The following is an 11,966-nucleotide window of genomic DNA, read 5'->3' on the forward strand; positions in this document are numbered from 1 at the left end:
CAAATTCTGTGAAACGAGAGTTTTACTTGAGTTTTTTGACTTATAGCATCACAAAAGAAATATCTTTAAACAATAATAGTTGAGATTGTATTGTATTGTAAAAAAGATTTGAATAGTTTTTATTGAACAATAAAATACACATTTTGCTGTGCTCTGAAGTGATATAATCACATTGAATCTTGTAAGAATTTTTCTGGATTCAATTTAATGACGTTTCTTATAATTATACTTAAATATTTTTCTATTGTATTTAACCTTTAACATAATATTGTTAGTTTTGCCAAATATGTAATCATATTAATTTTTAAATATTTAAAAAAATTTATATTACGTATGTGTCAATTATCATATTCTATTCCTCCTCACATTCCATTCACTTGTAAATAGACGGCTGGGGAACAGGAGCCATATTATATTTATCAACCAATGGATTTGTACTTGTTCTTTATACATAATACCTACTATTTACATGTTAAACCTTTGAAATTTTTTGATCAAGCTTTATTTAATCGTTAGTTTGAAGAATAAATTGTAAGTTTTTCATTGTATTAATTTTAGGGTTAAAATTATTTTTGTGTTTGTCAAATTCTTCAGATTCGTATTTCCTCGGTTTACATGGTGTCCGGAAATTCATAGTACAAGCAGGAAATCTACATCACATAGGAAAGCCAAAAAAAACTTCTTTTTTTTTTTGACTGAGTGTTCAGATTTTTTTCGTAAACTGGAGGGTTAAAAAAATGTTGAAGCCAGGTTTAGTCTTTGACGCATTTTAAAAGACGTTAACCTACTAGCGACTGATTTTTTTCAAATTTGACCTAAAAAATTACATAATAAAAACTTTGGACAATTAATTAACTAAATCCAACTCAAAAAGAAAATCTCAAATAGCCTCCAATAGATTCACCAGTTTTCTGCTTGTAATATGAGTTTATAGTATAACAGGCTTGACCCATTATCTTTTCAATTTAATGCATGCATTAAAGTTTATAGCGCTGGAGATTTTTTCTACATTAAAATTATTTTGCATTGATTTCAAAATTTTCTTCAAACATTTTCATTGCATTTCCGGTGTATTTAACAGGCGTATGTGGCACTCTTTTAGACGTTCTATAAATGGATTATTATTGCTTTGTATGATGTAGTAATATGGCTTTAAAATATAATAACTTTTTGGGCAGCTTAATTGATTACATACTTACATAAGTATTTTTTTTAGCTTTGGTGTTGCCATGCTCAAAATAAAAAAAAAAATCATTGCATGGATATTGTTAATGTTGTTTTAAGTTCTTGAATTCTCTGATTTGCATTTGAATATTAGTCAACCTCATACAAAAACCACCAGTTACATTCCTTTGCTTAAAAAATAGTATAATACATAGTGTCCTATGAAGTTTCTTTTAATAATAAGAGGTAATGTTTTATTTATTGATGAAATTATCCAAATAATGATTTTTTTTTAAATGTGCCAAATCCGAATACATAAATATTTCAGACAGTAAAAACGCAAGAATGTGAGAAACAATATATGGATTACAGGTGCTTTGGATAATCGAGTTTTGACTACATAATTGAATTTGTATACAACCGAGATTCCCTTGTCATTTTGGTGCAAAGATTATATTTCTAAAGAAACTGCCGCATTCAAATAGTGCTATTTAAAAAATTGTAATATGCTGTGTAAATTTTGAGTCGAGTAATAATTCCGTTATTTGTTTAACCATGCGGCTGTTGCGTATGTGATCCATCGGCAGCTATCCTCGTATGTGGATGTTGCATATGTGTGATCCATAGACATCCAAATTGATAGATTATTGTAGACTAATTGTACGGAGCGCACATGACTGTCTCCCTTTCTGTAATTTATTAATAAATGAATCTGACGGTATATAGGTCTGCAATTGGTCTGCTAAAATAAAATCTGCTTAAGAATTACTAGTCCTTTTTACAATTGCGTGCAAATTGCTGGCTGCATAAAAACTAAACTTCAAATCTGAAAACAGAAGAAAAAAAGTTCTTACTTGTTTCTGGAACTGAATATTTATTTAGACACAAATGTGTTATAATTTACCCACCTCACTCATTTTTAGCGTTGCTAAGCAACCAGATTTGAAGGCAGTTTAGTTTTTTAACCGTTTTCACAAACATTCTGATCCTGCACAGAAAAGTCCCCGAATGGTTTGCGCTGCAATCCGTTGCCTTTCTTTACTTTTCTGCGCACAATTTGGTTATTTCAATGCGCACTCTTCGGCGTTCAACGTACAACTAATGTCGTAGATTATTCAGAACATTCTCAAAACCTTCTGGTGCCAAAAATATAGTCACGGGGTTTGTCTCCAGCTCGCCGAAATGATAACCAGATTTTATGTTTGGAGGTCCATGTTATGATCCACGAAGTTTCAAGTCAAAACATGCCGAACATGTGACAGTATGTATTGAAAAAGTAAGAGTTGTAAAGGTGAAAATGGATGTAAAATATTGTTAGGTATAATTTACACTGACAAAAGTAAATCACTTTGATGTAATACGATAACATTATGATTTTACAATGTGACAAAAGTAAAAATGAGAAACCTTGTACCTAATTTAGAATATAGTATACGGAATATTAATCTATGTTAAACGAAAACACCAATTTTATTCCTGTCTAACCTCCGAGACTGAATTTTATAATTCTTAAAACATAATTGTACAAGTAGACGTAATTTGCCTTAACCTGTGAAATGCCGCCCATTCCGTTTCGAGAACATTTAAAAATATTAGATTTAGAAATTATACTTTTATTATTAACTGCTTATTGCACTTTAATTATTTTTAGATCTTATAAAGTAGATCTTATTTTTTTTATAATATACTCACTTAAGAGTTTTTGTTGTTGTATTATGTGTCTACAAATTACCAAGTATTGTATATTTATTAATACATAGTTGTATTATGTTGTGATGTTAACATTCAATTATTACTTGTATATTTATTATTGTGTTAGCATTTATAAGTAGAGAATATTTTTTTACCAAAATTAGATATTATACATAATGTTTATTATGCTTATTTAGTTTGTATTACAAACCTAGCTTTATTATCTGATAATAATTATATCATGTTCAATTTGTAAGTATTGTTATGAATTCAAGTTTGCAGTTGGATTAGCTAAATTTCATTAGTTTAACCTTTTTTTTGTTTATCTTGTTCCCAGCCATTGAACATGTGAGCGCAAACTAACCATTTCTATATTGCATCAAATATTGACCAAAGAAATACAAGAATACTATTATTTTTTTATGTTCACTAGTTGTTAAAATCACGGGATGTAATGATTTGATTAGAAAAAGGCCTACAAAAGTAAGCTTTATATTTTTAGGTAGGTACTATACTTAACCTCCTTATCACCTGCTAAGTACCTACCTAATAGCTTATTTGGGTGTGAAAACATTATTTTATAATTTTCTCAATCGGTTACAATTTTCAAAAGTTCACGCTCGTACATACAGAATGATGTACTCACATAGGAAATTATTTTGTACTAGCGCAGACTAGTCTGAATTATTGATAAATCAGTTCCAATTTTGAATACCCCATAAACCTTATGAGTGTCCAATCAGTGAAAGCGGCAGATTGTAGTGTGTACATACTAAATACACCAAAAATTAAAACACAAATTTTGTAAAACCAAACAACACTGCTATCGATCTTTCGTAAATTTTCCATTTTTTTGGTTTAAAGTTATGTTTACGCTTCTGTGAAAACTTCATATTGTATCATAAGTTATTCAAACAAAAAACGTGACAGAAGTTTAGAGTAACAATTTATAAGTCATGTCACAAAATGTCCTAAAACTACAATTATTAATCCTGATGACTGGAAAAATGGTCAGCAAGAGCTAGACAGCTATATAGTAACGGGAGTGTGTAAAAGTGAGACAACCCAACCCGTCGACGTACAAGGTACATACGTTGGCGCTCAAGTCTAGGCTTCGTGAGGACTACTGGATTTAAAATATGAAATCTGGTGAATTATAGAGCTACTACTTTTATAAGTAGGTACTTACTATATTGTAGATATTTACCTATCACTTGTCTGAATTCTTCACTCAATCAGTTTTAATAAGCCAATTTGAGTTTGTTTAGTCAGATTTCACGCGAGACTAACGCACAGCACACACAGTATTACAAATTAGTATTGATACATAGAATAAAGAATAACACAAAGTGCCTTGTGGGTATGTTTCGTGATCCAAATATTTAACCCTTGGGACCTTCTAAGACCAAAACAGTCCCAAATGCCGTGCGCGCATTATACTCTCCTAAGACCATATTTGTCCCAGAACGACCGCACATTATTAAAATGCATATATCTCTCTTCCTCTCATCTAAAAATTAATTATTTCTTTCATGTCAGGAAGAGAACGAAATAGTGCTTGTTATTGTCTTTGAAAAAATGGAAGCTTGTAGAAGGTTCGATCCGTGCAAATCAACAACGTCTCAAGGGTTAAGCCTCGAATAAAATTAAATTCAAACGGCATCGAGACATACGATGTAGTCTCATGTAATTGAGACGGAGCGCTGGGATATTGGGCTAAATGGAACATTTTTTTCCATTCAAATTTGTTTGGAAGGCACTTCTAGTGTTACTCTTTATTCTATGGTTCGATAATTGTCTTAAAATGAAAGATTGTCACATTGACAAACCAAGAACCCAACCTTCTGTCCAATGCTTGCATGATTATCATTCTAAATAATATATTTTATTATTTCAACTCAAGTTATGTCCAGTTTCTTGTATGCTTTCTTAAAATGAACATTTAACGGGCCCTTATGTACACGTGTACCATTTGTATCAATACAATTTGTCTTCTTTGGCAGTAAGAAAAATACTGCAAGCATGAATTCATCCTAGAGGCCTTATACATATATTTAAAAATAAGAACCTGTTCAAAATAGTAATATTTCATATTGAATATAATAAAAGTTTATACATAAATAATTAGGTGTTTTTATTCTTTGTTTTATCATTTACTTCCCGGCTTTGCCCTTGTTTCAATAATTCTCTTTTCCTTATTCATAAATTTGAAATAAAAAAATATAATGAAACTAGCTGACATATACCCGGTGTTGCTGGGGGTTGTCCTCAGATAGGCCGGTAGGCCTCTATAGGCCTTTTCAAGTTATACAATTCTGTCTCATCTCATAAGGTTTAACCAGCGTTAACAATGTAAGTTTACAAAACATCGACTTTTCTCTACTTTCTATAAGTATAATGTTTATATAAAACCTTCCGGAAGAAATTCTCTATATGATAGTGAAAACCTTATCAAAATCCGTTGCGTAGTTTAGAACAACTAAGCTGCACAGACAGACGCGGATGGCGACTTTATTTTATACTATTTAGAGATATTTATGGTTTCTCGTCTTATTCTTTGACAGTTGGACAATGGATTTTTCTAATCTCCATAGCGTACAATGGAAATGATTTTAGGCACTGAAAATGTTGCATTCATCAAGAAATTTTATACAGAAAAAGCTGTACAATACCAACCGAACCTAAGAGTTCTTGTTGTTTCAGAATTGTTCAGTTTCAAAAAATTAAAATTTTCTGCTTTATACGTATTGATTACTTCAGGAAACTGTCTCTAGAACACTTCAAGTTAGAACACGGATAATAGAAACAATGGAGATGGACTACGAATAGTCACTATATGAAACTGCAGGCTCAAATGTGTCGCCAACATCTTTCACCCATACTATTGCAAATAACATCTACGCACAGCGACGTCCCACCTTTGCTTATACCTACACACTGCTCATAATTTTAATTGACTGCCGCATTGATAGTCTGCGCAGTTTGATCGTAGCTCGGCAGGCTTCCATGCCATATCTCTAAATATCACGCCGTTTTCGCATGGGTAGGCAGAGAGGTTTGAAAAGCACGGTTTCGGCACACACTCCTTACTTCATTCACATTCGTACATATCCTTCTATTGTTCGGATGTGGCCTGATAAGTATTTGGTTAACTTATCCTGCCATATCTTCCTCTGGCATCCCCGACTTCTTCTATCGTTCATATTCATATGTTTTCCTTATACTCCTTTCTTCGTTCATCCGCTCTACATGCCCAAACCATCTGAGCATTATTTACGAATCTCCACATTTCTTGCATGGTTTTACACACATATATGCCTCCTCAAGGATCTCATTTTCACAGCATTCAGTTTACTTTCATCCTCTGCCAGTTGCATGCCTCATGGCTTATAAATCAGGGTAGGTACCAGCACTCCAGTGTGGACTGCTAGTTTGGCTTATTTGTATAGTGTAAAGAGATGAGATTTATACTCACTTCTATATTTGGACAGCACTTTCCATAGCTTTTTTCTCTCAATTCTGTCATTACTCTTTTTGCAGATCGATAAAGACACGTAAAAGTTTCTGATTTTTCGCCAGTAATTTCTCTGTGAGCGAAAATCTGATCCATGAACTCCCTTCCACTCGTGAAAGCACCTTGCACATCCCATATTATCCTATTTCCATTCATTTTCTTTCAATCAGCATTCTATCTGTCTACCATACAGCTTGCCAACTGAACTTAGCTTAACTCTCATCCCGTATGCGACCCTTTACCTTTGTGCAGAGGCATGTTCAAATTCGAGCCGTCCCGAAGCTTTGACGGCATAACTCAGAAATACCGCAGCTGCTTTAGCACTAAAAAATGTATTTGATGCGCCAAGCAATTACCTAACAAATATATTTTTCATACATTATTTTTACCCGTTGCTGCAAAGTATGTAGCCACGAGCCGTTCTGCACAGCATGCGACGAGCATCCTAAAAAGGGCGAAATATTAGTATCTTGTGCAGCTGTGGTATTTCAATAGAAATAATACCTAATATTATAGGAAACTGAGTGATACCAAAAGGGGTACACTATTATAGTCACAAATGATTTCATACACTAATTTATATTGCCCCTTTCACTGCTTGATTCTTAAATTGCTAGTTGGGAGTGACTCGGTGTGTCGTGCAGACGTTGTGTGCAGTGTAAATCCATATACATTGATGGATATCTCCATTTGTTTCTGTTATATATGGGTTGTAAGGACAAATAAAATAACATTTCTCTAAATGAGCTTTATTAAATTTATATTTAGTAAACTCTTCATGTCAATAAAACATTTTAATATACATACTAATATATATTTATTCCCGTCTAACTCTTTTGGGTCTTGTACTACAATGGAGGCCCTGGTCCTGAGAATCGCTTCCCTGACGAGTCTTCTTGTTGATGAAGACCTGACTCTGTGCCGTCAAATGCAGAGATATAGCGTGAGTGTTCAACTTCTCCGATAGAAGTAGATTCTTCAAACCTTTCATTTTATGGCTGTAGAGAGTTGTTTCTGGATGACTATTGACAACTGCTTCCATCTCTTCGCTTAGGGGTACCTCACACTTAACTTCAGAATTTGTCGGCAAGTTAACTTTTTTCTGTTCTGTTTTTGTTTCTTCTGCTGCATTCTTTTCGTCTAGCTTTTTTGATTCTGTTGAACTTGTCGGTATATCATCTTTTGCTTCGGATTCTTTTGTATTATTTGATGAAGATGTAACGGATTCTTCTTGTTTTTCATCTGTGTTCGCTGCGGCTTTTTCGGTTGTGTTGGTAATTTTGCTGTCTTCTATGGGAATGTCGGACTGATCGCAGCATATGATGCGCACTTGTGCCCTCACTTCTGCGTCGAACTTTGATATTGTGTTCACGAGTGGTTTCGCCCAGCCTATGTGCAATATCGGTGTTTGGCTCTCTTCTTCCCATTTACAGATTCCATCGTAAAATCTGAAACAAATAAATTAATTGAGATGAATCCCTCTTCTGAGACATGGAGCAAATAATATGATGTCTTATTTTTACGACAGTTAAATAGATATTTCAAAGCTCATGATGGGAATAACGTTGGCCCAAGAAAATCCCGACATAAAACCAGTACAAATTTCCTGATGTCAGAAGTCACCATGTTGTGTTTGTTTTATTCATATTTTCTTACCTTAGTAAATGTGCAAAACATTGTGGGTCTTTCAGAATAGAGCGCGCGGAATGTCCTGAACTTTCTGCCTTCATTATTTGAGGAACCAATTCATTAGCAATTTCTAAAAACTCCTTATAAATTTCCTCATCATCTCTGGAATAGTTGTACCTTTAATGAAATTTAACATATTTATGTTTTGAACAGGATTTGGAAGTCGTTGCTAAATTTATATTGCATTTGTAAAAAGTTTGTAAATCTGTAAAAAAAATTGTGAATTTGTAAAAAGTTTGTAAATTTGTAAAATAATTGTAATTTTGTAGAAAAATTATTAATTGGTAAAATTTGAACATACATTCTTATGACATCTCCAGCATCAGCCCAACTCCCAAACGCCTCTTTGTACATTTTGTGTCTGAAGAAATAAGCTCCTTGATATGTGTAAGGATAGACGTGACGGTTGGAGTAGTTTTTGCGAGCAGATTTGATAGCCTCCAGGTACAGTTCGGCGCAATCGGGACGGATCTTTTCATCTCCATACCGACTTGCCTCCTCCAACTCACCAAGATTTCCAAGAGCCATAGGGTAAGCACTCAGGTAACCTACAAATATAAGTAAGTAAATTGATTATTACTGCAAGTACATCTTGACACGCTCAACTCACCCGGGGTGCCTCAAGGAAGTATTCTAGGTCCAATCCTGTTCTTAATTTACATAAATCACCTATGCCACACAGAGTGTGAAGGCGAAATAATATGATACTGTTCTTCTAATCAATAGGAATAATTGAGCAGAAACATTTAAGAATGCAGAAGACATCAAACAGAAATTTTTTTTGGATAGATTACTACTCACTTATACTTAATGTTATTAAAATCAAAATTAAATTCAAAATAAAAAATACCAAAAACTCGGGAGGAACCTGAACTTGAAAATTCCTAAACAGCCATTATAAGTGTCCCTCATTGGAAAATGTTGACCATATTCTTACATTGATCAAAATTTTAAATGGACTGAACACATTATTTATTTATAGTAAAATTTTAAAAACTAACTTATTTTTTAAAAACATTTTAAAAAGATCTACACGGCTCTCTGCCAATCACTGTTAGAATATGGTATTATCGGATTGGGCAGTGCAAATGACAATATTCTAAAAGCACTAATTAGAACCCAAAAAGCCACCATGAAAATTATACTGTAAGTTCCTATAAGAACTAGCACCAACAAAATCTTCAACAATCTTAACATTATGCCGGCGCCAGACATGTGTTCAAAGAAGTGTTCACATAAGTGTTCACATGTGTGGCACGGGCATTTGATACTGTATTCACTTATTTGCGCACTTAAGTGCGCTTTGCCGTTCCGTGTCGGTTTCTTGGCGCACATCAAAGGGATCAAAGTCAAAATGTTTGCAAACCTGCCACACAGGCGCAAAGGCCAGTAGCGTGAACGATGCATGAGCGTCGTCGTAGAGAGTTGTCGTGCCGCGTGCGTACACAAACAACCCATAACCAAGCGAACTAGCGATGGAGTGGAACAATGAGGGCGTGTTTGAATTCATTGAATTATTACAAGGAGAGCCTGACATATGGGACCCAAAACGAAAAGGGTATAAAAACAGAAATAACATTAATGACGCCTGGAGCCGTATTCAACGGAATTTCTCAATACCTTGCGCTATCGAGGAATTAAAGCGCAAAAGAAACACTTTACTAACCCAGTACAGAGATTGCTTTTTTTTATTTTTATTTTTTTTATTGGTTTTCAAGCTACAATCCCGTTAAATTTCAATAAAGCAGTTTGTCAACAGGATGTTAATGATCAATTACATACATACACACATAATATTATTACTATAACTGTACAATTAACACACCTATATTAATATAAACTATCTCTATTTAGTAACCATTGTTTCAGCATATATCTCAATCTATTTGTGGAATCGCAATTTTTTATATTAATGGGTAACATGTTAAGCATTTTTGGCACGTTTAATTCTAGGCTTCGCTTGAAGAAAGTAAAAGAATCTACCAAAACTAGATCTAGTATTCAGGATATTTACAAACCTTCATGGTTTGCATTTGATGCCCTCCATACGTTTATGGGGGGTATATATGAGTACCGTGTGACAATTTGTACTGAAGCTGTGGTAAGTAAATAAATAATCATTTTTGCTACATAATTCTTTATGTAATTTATTAATAATCGATACAAACACCTGATACAAAATTCTTAGCACGGTTACATATAATAATATAAGCAAACTGTGTCGACCAAATCTTCGTCCATGTTATGTGAGGTCTATTTGAAAACTGTGAGCTCAAAGAAGTGATCAAATCTTTGAACACATATCTGGCAGAGACACACATAAGTGACCAAATGTGTGAGCAAAGTCTTCAAATAAGTGTTCACTTATTTGAACATATGTCTGGCGCCGGCATTATACAAGACTCCAATTGCACATTCATTACATTGAGTTTTACAAGTGTATAATTGATTTAAAATGTATCTTACCAAGGTCATAAAGCAGCCACAGTAGATGTTGTTGCATCAGTGCAACTTCATACACATCTGATGTACATGTCAGTGAGGGGTTAATGGAAGAGACTAATGCAGCCACCTCCATCTGCCGCGTGCAGATCACCGGATGTCCTGCCACATACAGCCATGACCTTGACAGGAGTCCAGCTCCGATGGGTTGGCCCCTTTTATCCTCATTGCCTTTCCCGTGCCAGGTTACCTACAATAAGGCAATACTACCTATATTCCAGCCGCCAGAAAGTTGACCATGGCGAAAACAGGAATTATAATTAATTTAGTACAAAAAATATTGAAAAATACATAAGCATCTGGTGTCTGATTCCACTGTGTGACTGTGCTGAATCTCTAGATGGAGTCACTATATCACATGATTTGATAGACAAATACTATAGGACATGTTATAAACAGTCTCAAATTAAATTGCTTCCCGCTCCAATTGTTGGACAAATCTGAATGTACGTTTTTTTGTCAGAGCAAAGGAAGGGTTTTTCTGAAACTAATCAGTTGAAATATATTTAGTGGTAGACAAAGTACTAGAGCTCAGTGGCACCAGGCAATTCTCTTATCTATAACTTTAATTTGATCAAAGTAGCATTTATGCATAAGTAAGAACGTTTTGAAGGTCAAATTTAGCATTATTTTCAGACAATGTGGTGTAAAATATACCTCTGCCGTTTCAGTGCCATCTTTTCCGAATACGACCCATGCATGATCTTCAGACAGTGCAAGATGGACATCACTGTAGCCGAGAACTTGGCAGCCGGCCACTACAGCAAAGGCAACTCCAAAACAATCCAACTTCTTCCCATTCAAATAGCTGTATATGCTCTGTAAGTGTGCGCGGTCTTTGTAGTAGCTTCTAGTTAACGAATTCCATATAATATCTGAAACTCTTTTAATAATTTCCCTCGTCGCAAACTCTCCAGTACCTGATGTCTTGGTATCAAAAGAATTCTTGATTACAGATGCGAATTTTGTATACAATTCTTCGACTTCATCATAAATAAGTTCGGGAAAGCCTGCTTTGACGAGTTTATTGAAATGAACCGAAGAATCTTTATCGTTTTGATTTGACCGCCCGCCGGTACCACCGGTAAGATTATTCTCGATTGCCCCCACTGCGATAGATAAAAGCGCCAAATTGGGTTCTCTGCCTGAAACCAAGTTCTTTCTAAATAATTCGATAACACTCGATATACTTGTGATGGGAAAACATTCTTTGTCAACTAAGCAACTGTTACTCATGGCTGTTTAATTTATTATGCGCCTGTAAACAAATAATATGTATCTTATCTCGTTTTTGTCATCATCTGTCACGCAGTTACCGGCGTTACCGGTTACCGGACAACCGGATGCCGGCGGAGCTCAGTGTTGAGAACTCGATTTTTTAAATAAAGCGGGATGTCGAAAAAGA

The 11,966-nt window shown here is 34.4% G+C and overlaps 1 protein-coding gene across 1 annotated transcript; it reads right to left on the bottom strand.

Annotated features, from left to right (window-relative positions):
* Positions 1-7,127: 7,127 nt before the first annotated feature.
* Mnn1 (menin 1) lies at positions 7,128-11,966 on the bottom strand. The gene is made up of 5 exons (XM_089635342.1): positions 11,219-11,966; positions 10,526-10,751; positions 8,361-8,607; positions 8,027-8,176; positions 7,128-7,818 (listed from the first exon to the last, which is right to left on the bottom strand). Exons 1-5 carry the CDS (start codon positions 11,795-11,797, stop codon positions 7,188-7,190), a joined length of 1,833 nt encoding a protein of 610 aa, XP_089491468.1. The 5' UTR covers positions 11,798-11,966; the 3' UTR covers positions 7,128-7,187.

Source organism: Hesperophylax consimilis, chromosome 9 (genome assembly GCF_061612785.1).
Source record: "Hesperophylax consimilis isolate HC1 chromosome 9, BYU_Hcon_1.0, whole genome shotgun sequence".
Classification (NCBI taxonomy): domain Eukaryota; kingdom Metazoa; phylum Arthropoda; class Insecta; order Trichoptera; family Limnephilidae; genus Hesperophylax; species Hesperophylax consimilis.

What these genes read in the sequence shown, in the direction of transcription:
- Mnn1 (XM_089635342.1), bottom strand. Translation starts at nt 11,797, where the DNA reads ATGAGTAACAGTTGCTTAGTTGACAAAGAATGTTTTCCCATCACAAGT. An exon ending in ATGGCACTGAAACGGCAGAG is followed by an intron (nt 10,752 to 11,218) that starts GTATATTTTACA and finishes GCCTTATTGTAG; the next exon opens with GTAACCTGGCACGGGAAAGG. An exon ending in TGTTTTGCACATTTACTAAG is followed by an intron (nt 7,819 to 8,026) that starts GTAAGAAAATAT and finishes TATTTGTTTCAG; the next exon opens with ATTTTACGATGGAATCTGTA.